The 21656-nt window shown below is 44.2% G+C and overlaps 1 protein-coding gene across 1 annotated transcript in view; it reads left to right on the top strand.

The window, feature by feature from the left end:
* Window positions 1-1504: 1504 nt before the first annotated feature.
* Window positions 1505-21656, top strand: part of LOC146185042 (uncharacterized) — a 98699-nt gene continuing 78547 nt past the window's right edge. Inside the window, exon 1 of the mRNA XM_084605465.1 lies at window positions 1505-1613. Coding sequence (XP_084461591.1) covers window positions 1505-1613 — 109 coding nt within the window. The remainder of the gene's footprint in view (window positions 1614-21656) is intronic.

Raw genomic sequence — 21656 nt, 5'->3', positions numbered from 1 at the left:
ACATTGTTACCTCTTATTTCGTTAACCCATACCTTTACCACAGCTGGGTACCTGTTAAACTGCATAAGAGAAACGCTGGTTACACATTTTGGACTGTCGTTGAATGGTATCGCGAAATGCCATTTCGTCCATTTCATCCTCTTACATTTAAAGTGTCGCAAGGAGAAAATATGGGTCGTAAGGAGCAACCCAGTCTCCCTCATACTCATAGAGAAAAAACAAAAACAAAAGGAGAAGTCAAATACATAGAATCTATCCAACTGTTACAGGAACATTGCTGTGAAACCTAAGATTGCTAGAAGTATTGAAATCAGCGGAGTAAATGAGGAGGGAGGGGAGAGTAAAAAGAGTGAAATAGAGAAGCGAATGCATGCAAGCTTGCTTTGGGATAAACTACGATAAATGCATTTCGCTTCTCCTCGTATTAGCTTCTCTAAAACAAATTGAGGTCGCAATTGACAAACAGGAGAGCAGTAATCCACAGCTTCGAAGCTTTTAAACCCCCTTTATTTGGCAGTACAATCACGATATGCACCACGAATGGCAATTCATTTAGGAGAAAGGGTGAGTGGGGATCAAAGTCCCCAGGAAATCCTCCAAAAAGCGCGTGTTTCTTCTTCCAATGTACAGGGTGTCGAATTTTATAATACGTATTTCGTTGCTTTTCAGCTTGTAGCCAAGCCTTTTCTCAATCCCACAGTATGTTACACTTTTGACCCGAATGCAGGCTTTGTGCCCTGAACTAGAGAACCCTTCAAAATGGCTGTCAACCAACCGCAATCATTGCAACAGAAATGCCAGTTGTGCTCCCCTTTGGATTCCAGTTTGAGAAAAACAAGCGTACGCTACAAAGACACGAACCACCCAACGGTGCTCCCTTTCGACTGGAAACGAAACGCGCGAGCGAGTGGCGTGTCTCTCGTTGCTTCCAGCGAAGTGCGAGCGCAAAGAGGAACGCGAGCGAGCATCCCCTCTTGGCGCTCCGGGGGCCATTCCAGAACCGTATCGCGGCTCACGCTCCTCCGCGATCTAGTAGAGGAATAGCAAAAACAAACCAAGTGATGGTGAAAGTGGGATTCAAAACGGAAGCAAGACAATGCAGAGAACGAATGGGACAAAACCCGTGCTCGCAGGCGTGTAAAGCGCAACGGGCACGCGGAGAAAGGCGCGGAGCGTGCCGGCGCCTTAAAAGCACGCGCGGCCTCACTTTCTCCCGCCGTACCGTGGTGCTCCTCACTCGGCGCTTGGAAAGAGGGCGCTTAGGGCGGTGGCGCCGCCTGCAGCGCCCCTTCGGGCGCGATCCTGCACTCGGGCCCCGGACGCTGCCCGCGTAGTGGGCACGCGACGAAGGACCGCAGATCGAAGGCGTCCCACGGCGCTTCTTTGGGCTCGGGCCCGGTCGACACCCACGCAGGAGTCGAAGGAATACTGGGCCACCACTGCCGTCAGAGTAGTAGAGCGGACCGGCTGCCGCCGCGTCCATGGAGGCAACATCGTCCCGGTCATGGAGTTGTGTGTCTCGCAGCCCGTCTGTGCCACGGGTGGAAGGAGCCAACGCGGACGACGACGTGGCTGGGTCACCCTGCTCCTGCTCCTGGTCGCAGCCGTGTCAGGTGGGGAGCCTAACGCGCGACTCGGTGTCGCGGTCACGCGCGGCTCGCTTCGCCTTCGGGTCACGCCGCAGGGTGAGATGCGGCGCATGTGTTAAGAAATGCGCTTGCGTGAGGCGGGTTGTGCAACGCCACCATGGGTCTTTCGCCTTGCGACCTGCACGTCGCGTGACCCCTAAGCGATGTGTAATTCTTGTTGAAGGGCGGCGCTCATGGTCGACCAGTGAGATCGAGTCCAAAAGTATTGCGATACTGGCTTCGTCTTGTAGAGTGCTCTCTTTCATTCTGCTCCGAACAGAGGTTTGGCGAATGAAATCGTTAATATATACGCCTACTAGCCTACAGTGCACACAAACTGTCTCTTGACACGTCAAAGATCTTGACGTGGATGTTGATACAATCGCAGAGTATTTATTTGCTATCATCCCTGTACGCGACATTCTGACTGGTATGTCTTGCAAAACCTGTTCTGTTAGTTTCAAGCTTTTCGTTTTGGGGATATTCTTAGCACAGTCGTATCGAATCGGTGCGTAGATATGCGCTCGGCAGCTGAACTCCTTTTGGTTCTTCGATCGCATGAAAATGTATGCGACTCGGCGAATGTGAGTGCTCGTTTCCAAATTGATTTGCACATTGTTTCGTTTTGCCGCTGTACAGTCCGGAGTACGCTAAGCACTCTTCCGCGGTTGTTTATACATACAAAGGAAGAAAGGATACCTGAATTGCAATTATCAAATATAACGCCGCTCTACCTCTTTCTTTGATGCTCAAAAAAGTCACCTTCCCAGGATATGCATCCAGTTCTCTTAAAATTTCATCTGAGGATATCGAAAGAGTTTCAACTGCCGAAAGGAAGCAATGCCGCAGAGTACAATGACACGAGTATTTATCCTGTAAAAACACGCTTTGAGTTGAAATAATAATAAATCCGTTTTTCACCTACCTCCACACTCCACACATGTCGTAACCAGTGATGCAAAAGGAAACCGAACAAAAAGGCTGAAGGGGATCACCAGACCGCTGTCTAAAGTTCCGACAAGTCAACTTGTCTTCGCCTGAGCCGAGTGGTCGTCCCTCACAATTGAGGTTCATATCTGCTTAACGCAAATAGGAAGGGGGAGGAAGATGGGGCGAGTAGAGGTTAGGAATGGTGAAATAGAAGAATGCTGCCTTGAAGATGGCTTTATCTGAGCTCGGGACCTGAAGCCGCCGGACCTGAAAAAGATACACAAACAGCAGCAGCAGAGAAAAGAACGGTGCGAAGTACATGATAAATCACCACAAGAAACAGGTTTGTTAGCGCATGTTTGTAGCAAAAGGTTTAGTGATTCGAAAGGGACATGATTACACCTTTTTGTGTTTTTTTTTTTTTTACGCTGAATCATCAGCCAAATGAATGTAACGAAAGATACTGAGCTCGTCTTCTATTTCACTGTTTGCACAGGCGGGGTAGCAAGCTAACATGAAAACTATGCTACATTTCGCTGTTCTTTCACTGAACTTTCGGAGAAACATGATACCATGTATTTATCAATTGTTTTACCTCATTTTCAAACCAACGACGCTCTAAACAAACCGGTTGTTGGTTGCAACGGTATTTACTACACGTTCTCCGGCGATATCGATGAAAGCAACTTTTTACTTGCATGACATTCATAAAATACTTCCGTAACTTCATATTAGCTGTCGCAATAATATATATATAAGTCTAGCAAAAGTTGACTTGGTTTTCAGAGATTTCTAAATCAAAACTTGTGTATAGTACTTTTTCTGGGTGACATATGAACCAGGTTTATTGTGCAATGGGTCATTTTCAGAGTTGCCCGTCAAAGTTTTCCTTTAAGTCTGCTCGAACATGGTCGCTCCACTAAAAGGAGATGGAGGCTGCAGTTTAGCTCTCGTGGTTGTTCCTTTGCCACCTAGTGAATGCGTGATGCGTGAATCCTTTCGAATGCTTTCTTTTTTATTTTTTTTCTATTGTCATGATTGCAAAGCCGAATCATCAAATCTATTGTCTCAGTCTTTGAGAGTGCTATGATTATGTAACATTCCATTCTCTCAGCGAGACTCACAAAAACTGGTGCGCTTTTATCTGAGGCGCATTGTATCCCAAATATAGTATAATGAAGTCTGCAAAGCAGTTTCGATATATGATTAGAAAGCGCGAAAAAAAAAAGGCTAGAACGAAAGACGAACACGCGCACGCACTAACAGACACGCACATGCTAACACACACCCACACACACAAACGCACATTCACAAACACATTCTATGGTTCAACAGACATCCCGCGTTGTTACAGTGGAAAGTTCGGCCGAAACGTGCAGCGCCGCGACCAATATCGCGGAATCCTCCAGATACAAGCTAGTTTAGTTTCAAGTGCCTCGAAGTCCTCAAACGCTGCCATACTCTGCCCTATCAAACAATCAGCACGATATCCTGAAATTTAAGCCGTTGTCAGTAACTCACGTGCGATGAGAACTGTCTTAGATCTCATGGCGAATTTCCCCTAACATCCTTAATTTTCTTTCCTGCGGCTTGCGTTCTTGTTCCAGGAAAAGAGTTTGTTGCCAGGAAACAGCAAGCTTAGCATGGGTAAAAATGTTGCGTTCCAAACCTCTTCCACACTTCCAGCTCTCTCTTGTAGAAAATATGGTCATTTTACGCAAACAATGGCTCCTCAAAAGGGTTATTACTTCGGCATAACGGTGGACTTAAAGCTAAAAGGGGAATCTAGTTCATGCTTAAGGAGCACCTTATTTTTCAACAGGATAGCTAAGCGGGCGAGTTGGTGATACATTTTCCAAAAAAACAGGGCGAACAAACGGGAATCAGCGCTTCTTCATGTGTATTCTTTCTTTCGTCCCCGTTTGTTCGCGCTGTTTTTTGGAAAACTTTATTTTTTTTTCGTGCACTCCACTCTAAAACCCATCTAAGAAATAAGTGCTTCGAAAGTTACTGCTCAAATAAAAAATATATGCATTTAAAGCTAGCACTTCATGAGTATTCTCTGCTTTAATGCTGATTCAAAGTTCATTTTGAACCTGTTTAATTATCTTGTATACATACTTCCCACATGTAAATATAAGTTTGTATTATTTTCAGAATCAGTGTTATTCTGCAGCTTGTTCACCCTTTCGGCGGTCTTGCGGTGGCGCTTCTTCGTAAGATGCCAGTTTTTATAGAATTGCATCACAACGCTGATAACATGAGCAGTCAGTTGGTAACAAATTGCAGTAAAACATTAATGGTCTATAATTACCGCTCAAAAATGTTAAATATCGCTGTAAATTTATGCATGGGTATATTGATTTGGTCAGCCTTGTAGGCTTTAACTTCCCAAAGCGACATCGATTATAATGAACACCGCTTTGGACAGCACTGGAAATTTCAATCACATGGAACCCTTTGACATGAACTGATATCGCGCAGCAGAAGAGCACTTTGCGTTCCCCCTCAGTCGAAAAGCGGCCGCCGCGGGATTGAGGCCGCTTCCGCGTGATCAGCTGTCGAGAACCCTAACCACCTCGAGGATCATGTCAATGCAAGAGCAAATTTTCATGCCATCATGCGCGAGTTCTTGTTTAAAATGCAATATGATCTCTATCTCGTAGTTTCTGTTGTTTACTACCAAACATGTCAACATGCTATTAGCTCTCCTATGTAACGCGCCTAAATTGTGCATTTATAGCAGTTATCCGGCATCTATGCCTAACATTTACGACTGTTTATTTACCGTCACAACTGCCAAATATGATCACGTAAGTCTCATGGCTACATTGAACTACCCTATTTTTCTTCCGTAATGACATAGGTATACCACATATCGCATTTTAGTTCCATTTTGCTTGTCCGATCGTTCACCCGCCTAGAAAGCTAAACTTACAATTTTATTTCTTCACAAAGGCTGTTTTAAAAAAAAAAAACGTCAGTAGAGGTAGTAATACATTTACGTAATGCATATATCTGAGCTAATTAGATAATAAACCTGTGAGCTTATTGACCACACAAAGATAGGAAACCTTCCACTTCACGGTGAATGCTTTGATTTATGTGCATAGAAGCCTCCCTTTTTTCACTTGCTACCAGGAACAAGCCCTAATTCTATTTTAAGAGTTACAATCTCAGCCTGTTAAAGCATTTATTCTATTCGATTGCATGTCACAAGTAGTAAATACGTGGATAATATGCCAACCTGTCTAATGAACGGGGTACTCACCTCCATGCAAGAGTTCGTAGATTTGTCAAAGGTTAAGATGCTTATGAGTTGGTTGAAAATAAACCATGTTATCGAGTCTTGTCTTACACTGCTAGTGAAAATAACAAAAAAAGGATCGAAATTTTCTGCGCTACCGCTTCTTTCAATCCTATTTTGTCGTTACGACGTACTACAGTTGTTTACAGGCTAATATCATTTCATACCAGAACCATCGGCGCACGCCTCGTAACTCTTGTAGCCTTGCAAGCGTGCTTCTCTGCAAAAAGATAGTTTGTGCGGTAAAGCATACTGAAGCTTCTATATTGTTTTCTTTGTTTCCTGTCGGATGCTTAGACAAAACATAAATAGTTAAATAATATGGCGCAGCAAAAATCTTTAAAATAATATTTTTACAATTATTTCCTTAGATTAGGCGCCTGGTTTGCCGTCATTGTTTCCTGACTAACATTATGGTCACACCAGAACCGTCAGCGCACGCCTCCATCACATTGGTAGCCTTCCAAGCGTGCTTCTCTGCAAAAAAATCGTTTGTGCGGGAAAGCATACTAAAGCTACAATATTATGTTTTTTTGGTTTGCTTGCAGATATCTTCACATAACAAGTAGTTGAACAATATGGGACAGCAAAGCTGTATCAAAGAATTTCGGTGCATTTAGTTCCTTAGTTAGGGTATCTAGTTTGCCGTAACAGGAAACACAAACGTCGTCGTTTGCATTACAGTATTTACTCAATCTTAAGCGCCCCTTTTTTGACGCCGGTGACGTGGAAAGGTATGTTTTTTTTTAATAAAATGAGGAGGGAGGGGAGACCTAGATTTGAAAAATTTAGAAATAACCTCCTCCCTCTTCCTCTTCGCGGCGATATATTGACTAGACCGCGCGCAAGAACAAAAACATTTCTTTGGCAAACACAATCACAGTTCGCTTAAGGGGGGACACGGCTCTTTGGCACCGAAAATCGGCCTGAAAATCGGAGTTTCAATTTTTTCATTTTCGTATTCCTCGCACTATTCCGCATCTGCACGCAAATTTTCATCCTTATACCCCGCGTATTTATGAAGTTATAGCGATTAAAAAATGCAGTACCACACCCACTGCCCTTTAAATTGTGGACAAACGACACCCAATTTCGATCGCCCGGCGCATGAGAACTACGCGCTCCACCGCGGCGATTTTGGTCTCGTTCGAAAGCGCGCGTTTTCGGCTTATTTTTTCTTTCGGAAAGCAACCCTGTGCGCTCCGCCTTCCCCATAAAAAACAAACAAAAAGATAGCATGCAGCGCGCGCTACTATTGGCCGGTTAAGGCACGTGATCAAAATGGCGTCGTTTGGTTGGTTCCGGCAAGCTAGCCCTGAAATGCGGACTCCCAGTGACGCCATTTTGTCTTTCTGCCGACCACGCTAGTGCAACGCGAGAGTCATGCCAGGCGCGAAGAAGTACCGCTCTTTGCACAAGTTCGGGCGAAAGCAACCAAAGAAACGCGTTAAGAATGCGACTTCGTTGCATACTGTGCAAGAAGCAAGTGCCAGTGCTGCGGGATTGTGTGACGATCACGTTGCGGGCGGCGACGCTTCTCCGATTCTGCTGGACAACGGCGCCGTTCTTCGTGCCGACTGCAGTCGTGTACGTATTGATACCGCGCCTGTCACTAACAGTGACATAACTCAAGTGAGTGCCCGTGAGCAGGCTACGCTTGATAGACTGGTATCGACGCCGGCGACGGCACGAAAGACCGCGCTGTTCGCCGATGCAAGTGGTGCGTCCGCAGAGTCAGATGCGGACGGAACAGCCTCCTATGCGGTAATTGACCTCAGCATTGTGAATATCCTTCTGGATGCCGTGCGGTGCAAAACGTGTCGTGGATGCGTGCGTTTAATTACCAGCGACCGGAGCTATGGCCTCGCCGTAAAACTGATCGTGCTGTGCGACAACTGCGGTGAGATTGCGGCCGAGTGGAACTCGCGGAGGGTTGACGGCGAGAAAAGGTGCAATCCTTTTGAGCTGAATATTCTGGCTAGTCGAGCAATGCTGTCGACCGGTAACGGCCAGACAGCAATGAACGATATCTTTTCGGCGATGGGGTTGTCGCGGCGCGGGATGCACAACAAGACGTTTCAACGGCATCTGAAGAACACACTGCAACCCGCTGCTACCCGAGCCGCCACGACCGCTATGACACAAGCCGCGCAGGCAGTGGCGAAGGTCTACGATGACTTGTGTTTTGGGCATAGGGGGAACATTGCCGTGTGCTACGACGGCACATGGATGACGCGCGGACACTCATCACATATAGGCGTCGGTGCCGTGGTGGAACTCTTCACTGGTTACGTGCTTGATTATGTGGTGTTGTCAAACTTTTGTCTGGGCTGCGAAATTGGTCCCAAGCCAAACACTGACGGCTACGAACTTTGGAAATCACGCCACCAGTGCCAAAAAAACACCAACTCCAAGGCTGGTCAAATGGAAGTAGAGGCTGGCAAAATTCTGTTTGAAAGATCTCTGCAGCGCCACAACATGCGCTACACAACCATGCTATGCGATGGGGACAGTCGCACGTTCAGTGCTCTTAAAGATGCTGCAATCTATGGCTACATTGAAATAGTCAAAGAGGACTGCATAAATCACGTGCACAAGCGTATGGGAGCAGCTTTGCGCAACCTCTTGCAGAGACACAAGGGTGCAGGGAAGCAAAGTCTTGGCGGCAGAGGAAGGCTGACAGCTGATCTAGTTGACAAGCTGGGAATATATTATGGCCGAGCGCTTCGATCAAATGTAGGTGATGTGGATGCCATGCAGCGAGCTGTGATGGCGACATATTACCACATCACATCTACTGATGACTGCCCCAAACACAGTTTGTGTCCTACCGGTGAGAAGTCATGGTGCCGCCACAACGCTGCAAAGGCAAAAGAGGAGCCTGCACCAAAGCACAATTACAGTCTGCCAAGAGATGTGGCTGATGCTCTTTTGCCTGTTTATAGTCGTTTATCAGAGAAGAGCCTGCTGCAGAGGTGCATTCGGGGGAAGACCCAGAACTCGAACGAAAGCTTCCACTCGGTCATCTGGACCTTGATCCACAAAGAGCGGCACTCATCACTGTTTGCTGTGGAAGCAGCCACAGCAGAAGCTGTGCTGCGCTTCAATGCCGGCTGCAAGCATACAGCAGCAGCAATTCTGCAAGAATGCAGTACAAATGTGACAGCAACTGGGTCCAGGAGAGCTGAAGAAAAGGACTTGCACCGTAGCGTACGTTCTGCAAAGAAGCGGGCGGCTTCGCTTGGCGTTGCTAAAACAGAAAAAAGAAAACACCGCGACAGCATGCACCCCGACTATGCTCCTGGTGCATTTTAATAGCATGAGGTCTTTGGGGTTGCCCTTCCTGATTAAATGCCGTGAGGCTTGAGTGCTTCCGACAATCCCCCAATTTTGGTAGTGTTGCATTTTTTAAAGATCAATATCTCTGGTCCTGTTCTTGCTATTGCTTTAAAAATTTTTTTTCTAGAAAGGGAATCCTGCGAGTCTCATGAAACCAAGGTAAATGCAGTGACGACAAAAGAAAATTTGCTGAGAAGGTTATGTTGTCTTCGGTACCCAAATGGAATTTTCCTTTCAAGCGTTTCCTATTGCGTAACTTTGGCTCAAATTGGCATAGGCCATTAATTTTCGCTTCAGATCACTTTCCACCTGTTTCTGATCTTGTTGACATATCAATCATTGACATAATTTACACCTACATGCTGTGAAGTGTTTTTCCTCGTTTTCTCAAAACTGCAATTTTGAGGGTGCTGCAATTTTGGAGGAGAGATATCTCTTAGTCTATTTGTGCTATAGCTCTCATTCTTGTCTTGTTAGAAAGAGAAAACCTTCGACAGTGCCGTAGGACAAAAATATGTACAGTTATTATGCGGCAACATTTACCGAATTAATTATCAATCTTAGGTGCCAACCTGGGCTTTTATTCATAAAAGTTTGACTTATTGTAACTTTGGTTCAAATTCTTCTACCACGTTAATTCATGACTAGCGGCACTCTATGATCCTTCTAGATCACTCTGGCAGGGCTATTCTCCTCATGCCATAAAGTGTTTAGTAATTAACTCACCTCCAAACGAAGAACATGAATTAGGGATTATTTTGAAAGCTATTTCATCTACAAGAAAACTAATCAGATATTTGAAATCAGCATGCAAAAGTACATTAATGGTGCAAGTTTCAGTCAGATCCACCCATAAATAAGGAAAAAAGTTTTAAGAGGGGTGTCCCCCCTTAAGGTTCAAGCTGTAGGCAGTCCTCTAAAACTCGTTGCATCCTCCACTGCGACTCGCAAACAACTGACCCCAAAACAAGCAACGCGAGCCCGCGGTGCGCCTTCAACCTAGCCTGCGCCGCCGAGGAGCTCGTAACAGCCTGCTGACAGAGTTATCGGAGTCTGCTTTCGGCCAATTCTTGGCATTCTGTGCAACGCTGTTTCTCATGTACTGTCGGAACAAGGAACATATGAAGCCGCAAATCTCGCCTAAAATGAATTTAATCACGTCGCTGGCACCGTGTCGATTAGGCACTCTGACAGCTGCGGCTCGACGACAGAATAAGAAAGCGCACTTGGCAGCTTGGAGAAGCATTCTTTTTGCGAAAAAGGAGCTGTTTAGATTTTTGAGAAATAATGGTAAGTCTTTACATTATAATTGTGTGGACCGAAATGTGCAGCAGCGAAACCATTGCAGCAATTAAGACAGGCAGTAATGCTAAAAAAAGAAATGCCAATTTTTAGGCTGTTATAACAAGACCGGAAAAAGTATTTTATGTTGCACTATCCTGTCAGAAAAGCCTTCATATCCACAGTTTCTGAAGTCCAAAGTTTACATAATACGCTTGATAAAAGAGTATATGAAAAATTATGATCAAAATTCTAGCGGCAGCCGCTCGACAAGAACATTTCTTTTATGTTGGGAAAGGGGAGGGGGGGGGGGGGGGGGAGTTGCTTCACCGTAACTCTATAAGTGCACCGGCAAGTATGACAAATTACAAGTTACGAAAGAGTCACTGCAAGCTAGTGTTCCTAATAAAGCAGCATGCACGTATCCTTCCTCCACATAAATAAGCTAAATGTGGTTATCTCCACACTTCCAAAAATTGGCGGCCTTTGCTTTTGTTCTCACAAGCGCGTTATATAATGTGACAGGGGGCAAAAACAAATAAATGTAAGTGAGCGTGAAGACCGGTTAGTTCGTCAGAATGTCGGAAAATCGCGAAGGACTGTGTAGACGACCCACACATAGGGTTAATCTTCCACCTCCAAGTTTTATTCTAAAGCGGCACCAGCGCATCACGCCTCTCGATTTTCTTCCTTCTGGCCTTCCGGCCTTCGTTTTCATTCATTAAGCCGCGCGGCCACAATACAGGCGCCGCCATCTCTTCTTTCGTCCTGCTCTTCATTAGCTCACACACAAAATCCCTGTGCTAGTTTTTTATTAACATCAAGCTTGAGTGCTCATTTAAAAGATATTTTTAAAGCAAGTTTGAAAATAAATAAATAAAGAGCAGTCCTCTCAGGCACGCTCAAACGCCTCTATAGATGAGCCTTCTGGCGTACTTCCACGCAGGAGTTTCAAGACTGTTGCAGAAAACAAGTCTACGACAGAGTGAGATATCAAGGACTCTTCAGCGGTCAAGGAACGGCTGCAAGACGAGATGTAGCCCGCAGGCACATTTAAAGTGATTATTCTTCAAGACTAACGCTCCAAACCCCAGGATGTGGAGTTACGAGAAGGAATTTTCGTCGGGATATTGATCGCTCAGAACACCGCAGAGAAGAAACGGCAGCTCGCTAGCTTCTCTACGCGACAGGCAATTCGCATACCAGAGCTGCGGGGCCAAGAAAGCTACGCCGCCATTTTCGGCGCACATGGACAAATATTGTGGTGGACACTTAAACTCCGCCTTTAAGGGTATGACGTGATAGCGTAGGCTACCAGCCCACATATAAAGCCCCTCTTTAACCAAGCCGTATGAACGTGCCTGCGTGACCTAGGGGTAACGTGAATGGAAGGATTCTTGCAGACTGATTCTGATATCACTCTTCCTTGTGGGAGGCTCGAGCTGGTAGCTCCTGCCAGATGTAATGTCTGACAACCCAACGTCCAGTTAGTGCTAGGTCATGTCAGCTGCCAACTACCGCCTGCCAATGGCATGACCGTGATTGTTTTCTCAAAACGTTAACGCCGGTCAGAATTCCGGATTGTCGGTGAACGAGGCATTTAACGCTACCGCTTTAAATGTGCCGAGGTCTACAAATTCGTCCTTTCTCTAAACTATCACGTGTCTGTTGAGAAAGCGGAAACGAAGAGAACCACGAAATCGGGAATCGTCGCGAAAAGCTTCCCCAGAATGACGGTCACACTCCAGCCTTGGCTATCTCACAGCAAGCGGCAAGGAATCTTTAGAAGCATTTGAACGCTACCAAATCAGCAGTCACGGTTGGAAAAAAAATGAAGCAGATTGAGACGGCTTCGGCTTTAGCATCCATTACGAAGTCGTGCTGGAGCAAGACGATGACCCTGCAACCCTGCTACGACTGCTCCTAGGATATATGCAACGAGGACAGGCATGAGTTCAGGGGTGTCTAGAATGGAATTGAACAGCATCTGACAGGTGCAGCAGTGTGATTTATCCTTGCAACCAGCACGCTGCGAACGCGTGAGCAGGTGCCGTCTGTTTGCCACCAAGCACCGCACCGCGCGCCGGTTCAATTTCTTGGAAAGGTAAAGCTGACCTCCAAGAATGGAAAAAGCCGGACGGTCACTTGCGTCCATCTGCTTGCTCTGCGATAGATACCTTTTTCATATATATATATATATATATATATATATATATATATATATATATATATATATATATATATATATATATATATATATATATATATATATATTGAATAAATTTTAGGATACCACATGCAGTCAGCCCCGACAATCAGTTAATCGAGCCAGCGTTCATGCGAGAGCAGTAAAAGCGAACATCACAATTTCGCTTGTCCCTCTGTTTCAAAGGGAAACCTCACTGAATGAATTCTTCATTGAACTGCCTAAGGAGACACGTCACGGCAATGAGATTTGTTTATTTCCCGTTCGCAACAAACTCCGATAATCCATAGGCACAGCAACACCCCAGCGCAGCAAGTTAGAAACTGACACGACGGGTGCTCGCGCTTAGAAACAGACTAAGTAAGAAATCGGCAAACGGCAGTAAAATAAACTAAAAAATCATAATAAGCCTAAACGCAGCACAAAAATCTTGATGCCGAAGCTCCTTGAGCAGACCGGAATCACACGGCTCGGAAAACCTGCATATTGGTTCCTCGCGATCGCGTCGATTGCTTTCTCAATCGATCTCTGGATGCTTCCCGCGGCTTCAAGTCCAAAGCAAGACAAAATCAAGAATGCTCGACATGCAGAGAAAGGCAAAATAGCTGAGTAAAATTATAGACAAGTACACCAGTGCTTTTCACGGCGTTTCCTTGCGCTCGCGTTCGGGATCGCATCTCTTAGGACGCGAAATAAAGCCACCTGGATAGAAAAAGAAAGGAAGGGGCACTGCTAGGCGCTCATTGCTCTGTTTTTTCTACTCGTTCAATCCTCCTTCTGCTGCTCAAAGCTTGCCCCTTTCTCTGTTACCCCCTTCCAAGCACGCACACACAAACAACCACTGCCAGCTCCAGGCCTCGACGGCATTACGCCGGGAACTGTTATTCGCCGGCATCTCCAGATGCGAGAGCGCCACACTGAGCCGACCGGCTGTCTCCAATCATCATCCGTAATTCCCCTCCTCCGCGACCATCACCGGCAGCCCTGCTCGGCCCCACTGCCATCGAGAGCAATCCTCTCGCACATCTTTCTCTTTGCCCTTCCCGCATTGCTGGCATTGGGCGAAGCTGCACTCCGAGCCTTCCTTCTTATTTCCTCTTTTTTCTGCATTAGTCACACTCTCCGGCAGATCCCCTTTTTCGTGCCATTCTCGGGATACCCGTTCTTCCCGCTTCCCGTTGAAACTTTCGTCGGCCGCCTAACTCACTCTGCCTGCTCGATGCCTACTTCCTTCGCTTGCCCTCAATCCGTTTTCCTGTATGCTCCTCTGGTGCGGTCTCCCGGTCCACCACTACTCGCGTTGCGTTATTACGTGCTCCGCGAATCTGCAAACGATCGTAGGCCGTCAAAATTAAAAAAAAATAACCAGAGACTGAGGGCACTCATATTTTATTCCTGGTCTTAGGCGCGAGCATCATTAGGAGGGAAGTGTCAGCGCTAATACCAGCCCTCTGCTCAAGTACGGTGCCTTTTGTGGATGTGCGTATTCTTGCCACCGCTTCTCTTCCCTCCATCACCTCTCTGTTTCTTCTTTACTTTGACACTTTCTAATGCACTTTCGCCACCTTTTGGTCTCCGCAATTTCCTGCTCGTCTTTACGTCGCTCTCTGCTTCCTGTCGCTTTCTTTAACGGCGACAGATTCGAAAGAAAAAGGAAATAAATAGCCGGCGACGGTGTTCCAGGAGCAGTCCTTTCCATCGTGTGCCCCACATTTTCAAATTTTGTAGCCACAGCTGCTGACATGGAGGTTCCAGAATGTGGGTGTTCAATTAAATAACCTCGTGGAAAGGAAAGCCGGCAACTTAAAAAGGGCGAAAGAGTGTGACGGTTCAGGAGGCGTCGACAAGATGTCTAGCCGCCGCTGCCAGCTTAGCCGATTCGTTCGCCATCAGAACCTGTTAGTTTTATCTTATTTCGCTCGCTCGCCATTTGTGCCTCGCTGTAATGAGATTCTATTCTCGGCAACTGTGGAACTTTCTAGAGTTACATGATGGTGTAGAACAGGTGGGCTTTCCGAAAGAAAAGAATGTAAGCTTTTGCTATTCCTATAGATATTAGTCCAGTCTTCGCTCATTGCTTTGAAGAATGCCCCAAGGTGGAAAACATTTTCAACGGGGAAGAAATTGCCCATTGGCAACAACTCGAGCGCAGCGTTGTCGGTAGGAAGAATTTAGAGCAAAAATAGTAGGTGGCCCAATTTTACCCCTTATTCAAGTAAAGGAGTCTCATGGGCTTATATAACAGCTCCCACGGACAGAGTATCAAAAGAGAGCCTCTACCCCGTTCTTGTGGAATGAGAAGTACGGAGAACAAGAAGCTTGGCGCGGCAGGGCATTAGAGATTTATCACATCCGGCTCTGCTACTTCGTTTAGATCGTAATTTTTCGCGGTACAGCCCGCGATGGTGCTCGTGGGTACGTGTCGGTGCAAGCGTGAAGCCTCAATAAGGTCATGTTTCTAGCTGATCAGGGTATTTTCCGAGAAGATATGCATCTCCCACCTATTAGTTGCCACCCACCTCCGCCTTCGAGAAGCTTCCACCCACAAGACGGCCTGCAAAGCAGCGGCACTTGACAGCCATGGCAAAAACATTCTCAATGATGCAGTCTTTATGCTCTTCTGTGGGCGTTCGCTTTTCAATGCCAAATATACTATACTTGCTCCCGTTCTAGATAGCAAACTATTAGGTTGCCAAGAAGCTATGAGACATATATCTCCGTCTATGTATCTGTATAACTGTTTAACTGTTCCTTCTAATTAAGATAAAATACAAAAGTTCTACAAGAAAACAATCCCGCCCTACTATCTCTGCCCTGGCATGGTGCAGTTCCTCTATGTTCCACGCATCTTCAGGTTTGTCGTAAGTATTGGTCAACAGTGGACTCTAATAAATCAAGATTATCTTTTTTTTTTTTTTTTTCGGAGAGGGACGCTGCTTTAACAATGTTTTTATTGACAAGTTCAGTCCCTTTTCTTGTATTGCCTATGTGAACACGCACACATGTTTTCCCATAATATGAATAAAAAAGAACAATATGGTGCTTCCAACTAAACTGTTCACGTAACCGGCATGTCGTTGTTGTTTTTTCTTCTACTTTCTAATTGATTGTATCCATGATTACATCATTATTTCACATTGATCAGCACAAAATTAAAAAATATCGTCTATGATTTCCTTGGTGTCAATTACTGTTAGCTCCTACTGTATGTAGGTGATAGTGAGCCCACCATTTTCATTGCATTTATTTGCTGAATCGTCAAACGAGAAATACCAATCTAGTAGCCTTGATGTCACAGGCAGCTTAAGAGGCTTATCACGCGTCTCCCACTTTCTTTGTTAGACTACATCTTACGTGACACTCGAGGTAACACAGGTCGTTTCACTTCCACCGCTATGGAGGAAAGTGACACTGGTCAGCACTCCATAGATGGAGTGCATTCAACGTTAGTACCTAACAAATAAGAAGCTTGAACAGCTGATGTCTGTCAAGGCCTTGCAATAAATAAAAAAGTCAACGAAGCTCAGTCAGCACAGCACCGGAAGCGTAATTTGCAGGTTCGGGTCACAACCGGCGGCATGCAGTCTCTTTTTTTTAATAGGGATTATCTCCATGATCGCATTACTATTTTACAATAATAAGACAAAAATAAAAACCTATGCTTTCCTTGGAGTCAGTCGTTTTTACCCCTGTTTGTATGCATCTGCCCTACAAAATATGCGCTCCGATTTCGCAACGCGTTTGTCGGCTCTTTCTCACATCCAAATATTTCATCCCCCCTGTTGCGTTAACGCCTCAAATAGCTAGCCAATTTTCTAAGGTTGAACATACGCAAACCATTATTAAGGCTACCTGAAAAAATACAAGCAGTCATTTAAATAGAATGGGGGATACGGATTTTATTCTCACCTATTTACGCCACTCTAGCGTTTTGTGATGAAAGATCTGTCTGATTCTAGCAGCTATTTCTGGTTAAATCACAGCATCGTTGATTTTTTTTTTTTTTTTTTTTCACCCATGGCGGCTAGCCTTTTTCGGCACTGTAGTCGCTTAATCTCGAGCGCTTAATGAGGCCCTGCGCAGCATCACTCGGAGGTCATTAATGCGCTCGTTAGGCTATTCGAGACGCTCCAGGCTACTCCGAATTCCCACTTCGATTATTGCGAACGGGCTGCGCCCTTGCTAGTTCTTTCTGAGAATTGAGAAATCGGTTGTTCCTAGTATCGACGTATTCCTTAAAGTGGAAGTATGAGACAATACTAATAGTTAACAACAACACAGGGATTAAAAGCATACATGCTGCGGGTTCATAACATCAATACTTGCTTCGAAAATGGCTATCACTATTTTCGGGTTTCCATTTCTTAAAATGTGCTTGCTATATTGCAGAGAAGAAAGATGGCAGCTGTTATTGCCATAACGGTCGCTATTTTCACTACAGACACACCTGCTTACCCTTACTGGTCATGGTTTGTTGGAGAACTGCGACGTAATTACCTTTACATCTTTGTTGAAAATTAATCAAGGCAGAAAACAAAGCCTTATGTGCCTCGGCAAAGCGTTAAGGTCTATGCATCGCTTATTGATACCTGCTTGGCTCACGAAAAGCTTATTGTATATGTGCTAAGAGGTGCGATTAAGAAGCACTCTTCTTAGTTACAGAGATGGTCTCGGTGTCTGTCTGTGGCATATCCAATGGCTACGTGGAAAATAGTAAAACATTGGTTGGCTTGTTTTGTTTTGTTTTGTTTTGTTTTGTTTTGTGCGGTCTAACATCTCAAAACGACACAGGCTGCGAGGGTGGCCATAGTGGGGGCTCTAAATCAACTTCTTCCATCTGGGATTCTTATTTCTGAAGTGATATCGCAGCATACGCAGGCGCCTTGCATTTCGCCTCCATCGAAACGTGGCTGCCACGGCAGACCTCAGACCGGTATTCTTGGGCTCAAAAGCCGACTTTCCTAAGCACACACCACCCTGCGGTGGAGTCAGACATTGAATCATGCCAAGAAACAGTATTCTGAGCAAATGATTTCAGAGTGCATCTTATAAACGGCGCTACGTAGATCATTCTTGTTGCCGTTTTATCTCTAGCTTTGTTGAAATTCAATTGTGTGACTTTAAAACTGCGTCCAGAAGAACCACGCACAAAGTTATTGACAAAATTAAGCCAGGTAATCTTCTCACCGCCTTCTTCTATTTTTTCGACGTGCCCCGGAGTACTCCTAGCACATGGAATTGAAATTTTAAAAAACGGTTGGCACCGTAAAAATATTCAGGTTTGGCGTATTCATCATAGTGCTTCACAGGTACAGTCGTGAGAAAAAAATTACATACAAAACTCAGTCGGTGACGGAGCTGACGAAACCTGCATCAAAATGCCATCTAGCAAAGGCAACAGGGACAGCGACAGCGACACATGCATGTGGATAAAAAGAGGCACCTCTATCTGTATTGGGATCTGTATTGGTCGAGCGCAGTTCTCTTGAAGACCCTCGCGTCATCCTAAAAGGCCTTTCGGGATGGATCCCCAAGCAGGGATTAATGAGCGTGGCTCTCCGTCATTTCCTTTCCCAATGCGAATATGTGCGAAAGTACCCGCCAGAAACGCAAACAGAAGCCTTTGTTGTCCTGTTTCTGCACAACTGTAGGTCACTTTTACAGACGGGAACACAAACCCTAACCTTTTTAAGAGCCGTTTCTGGTACGTCAGTTTTATAACCAATTGAGCCGGAAAAGAAATTAAACAACGCTATCTGCCGTAGTGTAAAGAACGTCCCGAGTCAGGCGACCAGGCCTCTTGCCGAATCCTTGAGCTTATTCTAACCTGTATCTTTAGAGAGGTAACCGCATTTTCCCCTATATGCATGCGGTTTCAAGAACGAGCATTTTCTGAGATGAGTTTGTTTAACTACAGTAGCGTGGGTATGAAAAGTAAAAAAAAAAATAAAAAAAAAACACTTCTACTTTTTCTGAAGCGAAAAATACAGAAAGATTGACCATTACATTGATGACGCTTGCCTGGAAAAGAATAAAACCCTCCGCGACCGTTACTCGGACAGCGAACTCTCATTAGCTACTGCGTGGTTCTGTCATTTTTAAGTAAAAACGAAAACGTCTGGAGGGCGAAGCGACGGAGATAGGTGGCCCGACACAGCGTCCACTTTCATCTCTCGATTGTATCTTTTGCTTTTAATTTTTAAGCTCTATAAGGCGGCTTTGATATTTCTCTCGTCGGGGAAACTAATTAGCGGATGGGCGAAGAGCCCGCCCAGCGAATACAAGGAAAGGTATCACAGCCTATACTCCGAGCTTCTTCTCTAATGGGAAAAGTGAGCGCCTCGCCGCTCTCCGCGCGCTTATCTTTGCTGTTACCGCCGAATGAAGGAATCTGGCACAGTAGCCGCTTATCCACTGCTTCGTTACTCGTCGCCGCGCTGTAGTCTTTTTCTTTATTTTTTTTTTTACCGCAGATATTTCATTGAAAATACGATTTTTCCACAGAATTCATTTTAGAACGCAGCTCTTATGCTCTCGTTCGGCGGTTTAGACGCGTTGCCTTTGGTGCCGTTTCCGGTGTAACCGAATAAAAGAGAGTCACGCGCCAAATAAATTTTCTCAAAAGAATAGAAAGAAGAGCTACGAACTCGGCGCAGCTCGCTCGTGGCTCTTTCTCTTCTGAGAAATTCTAACTCTTGAGTAAAATAGTTATTCGTAACTGCACACATACACACACGCGCGCGCACATACAATTCATACATACATACATACATACATACATACATACATACATACATACATACATACATACATACATACATACATACATACATACATACATACATACATACATACATACATACATACATACATACATACATACATACATACATACATACATACATACATACATACATACATACATACATACATACATACATACATACATACATACATACATACATACATACATACATACATACATACATACATACATAGGTGGTCGAAATTTCCGGAGTCCTCCACTACGGCGTCTCATAGCCTGAGTCGCTTTGGGACGTTAAACCCCACAAACCAAACCAAACCAAACATACATACATACATACATACATACATACATACATACATACATACATACATACATACATACATACATACATACATACATACATACATACATACATACATACATACATACATACATACATACATACATACATACATACATACATACATACATACATACATACATACATACATACATACATACATACATACATACATACATACATACATACATACATACATACATACATACATACATACATACATACATACATACATACATACATACATACATACATACATACATACATACATACATACATACATACATACCGGAATAACGGCCTGGGGGGCGAGTTGGTGCATGATGGAATTGAACGGCGGTTCAACACGGAAACGGACACAAACAAGAAGGGGACACCACATGCACGCACTACCAACTATTCATTAAAAGGAAAGGTGGCATATTTATACGTCCATCTCAAGCATCACACTCATCGCCACAGTCCGCTTCAAACCCAACACGTGAACGCCGAGCAGCACCAACAGGAAATCAGACAAGATATTTCTAACCTCAGTAGATAAACTATCAAAACCGGGAGAAAAAAAAAACATTTTTTTTTCTCTCTTTTTTTAAAAACGGAAGGCAGGCCATATCTCATAGCAAATGTAGTGTGGACCGAAAACTGCAGAGTAAGACATGAGAAGCGACCAGCCCGAACCCTAACAAATAAAAAATAAAACGATAAAACAATCGTAGCAAAAGCAGAGTCAAAACAGTTAAGCAAAAGCAGTCAGAACCCTAAGCCAACAACAAAAGACGATCGTAGCAAAAGCAGAGTCAAAACAAATGAAGCAAAAGCAGTAAAAATAAGATGGAGATGGATGTATAAATATGCCACCTTTCCGTTTAATAAATAGTTGGTAGTGTGCGCATGTGGTGTCCCCTTCTTGTCTCTGTCCGTTTCCGTGTTGCGCCGCCGTTCAATTCAATCTATACATACATACATACATACATACATACATACATACATACATACATACATACATACATACATACATACATACATACATACATACATACATACATACATACATACATACATACATACATACATACATACATACATACATACATACATACATACATACATACATACATACATACATACATACATACATACATACATACATACATACATACATACATACATACACACACACACACATACATACATACATACATACATACATACATACATACATACAACATACATACATACATACATACATACATACATACATACATACATACATACATACATACATACATACATACATACATACATACATACATACATACATACATACATACATACATACATACATACATACATACATACATACATACATACATACATACATACATACATACATACATACATACATACATACATACATACATACATACATACATACATACATACATACATACATACATACATACATACATACATACATACATACATACATACATACATACATACATACATACATACATACAAGCATCTCAAATCCTTGGCCTCAATATATCGCAAAAATGCTTAAGAAGCTGCGCTGAAATTTCGTGTTATGTCAATCATCCTTAAAATTTTTAAACCTACTTTCAGAAGAACTCTGCTTCGGCTCAAATCGTTTGTGTATCTGACGCAGGAGCATTTTAATTTGCAATATAAGTACACATCGGTATTGGAAGACCTATCCTTCATCTTTGCCAATTTCTCATTAATGGAATGACAGCGACGAACAGGAGGCGACAGGTTTCACACATCTGGCTCTCGAGCTCGTGAGGAAAGCACACTTGTGAAAAGCGTTCCACTCACTGGCAGCTCTCGCTCGA

Source organism: Amblyomma maculatum, chromosome 6 (genome assembly GCF_055883805.1).
Source record: "Amblyomma maculatum isolate TAMU_Amacu chromosome 6, ASM5588380v1, whole genome shotgun sequence".
Classification (NCBI taxonomy): domain Eukaryota; kingdom Metazoa; phylum Arthropoda; class Arachnida; order Ixodida; family Ixodidae; genus Amblyomma; species Amblyomma maculatum.
This window is presented reverse-complemented; position numbering and strand designations above follow the sequence as displayed.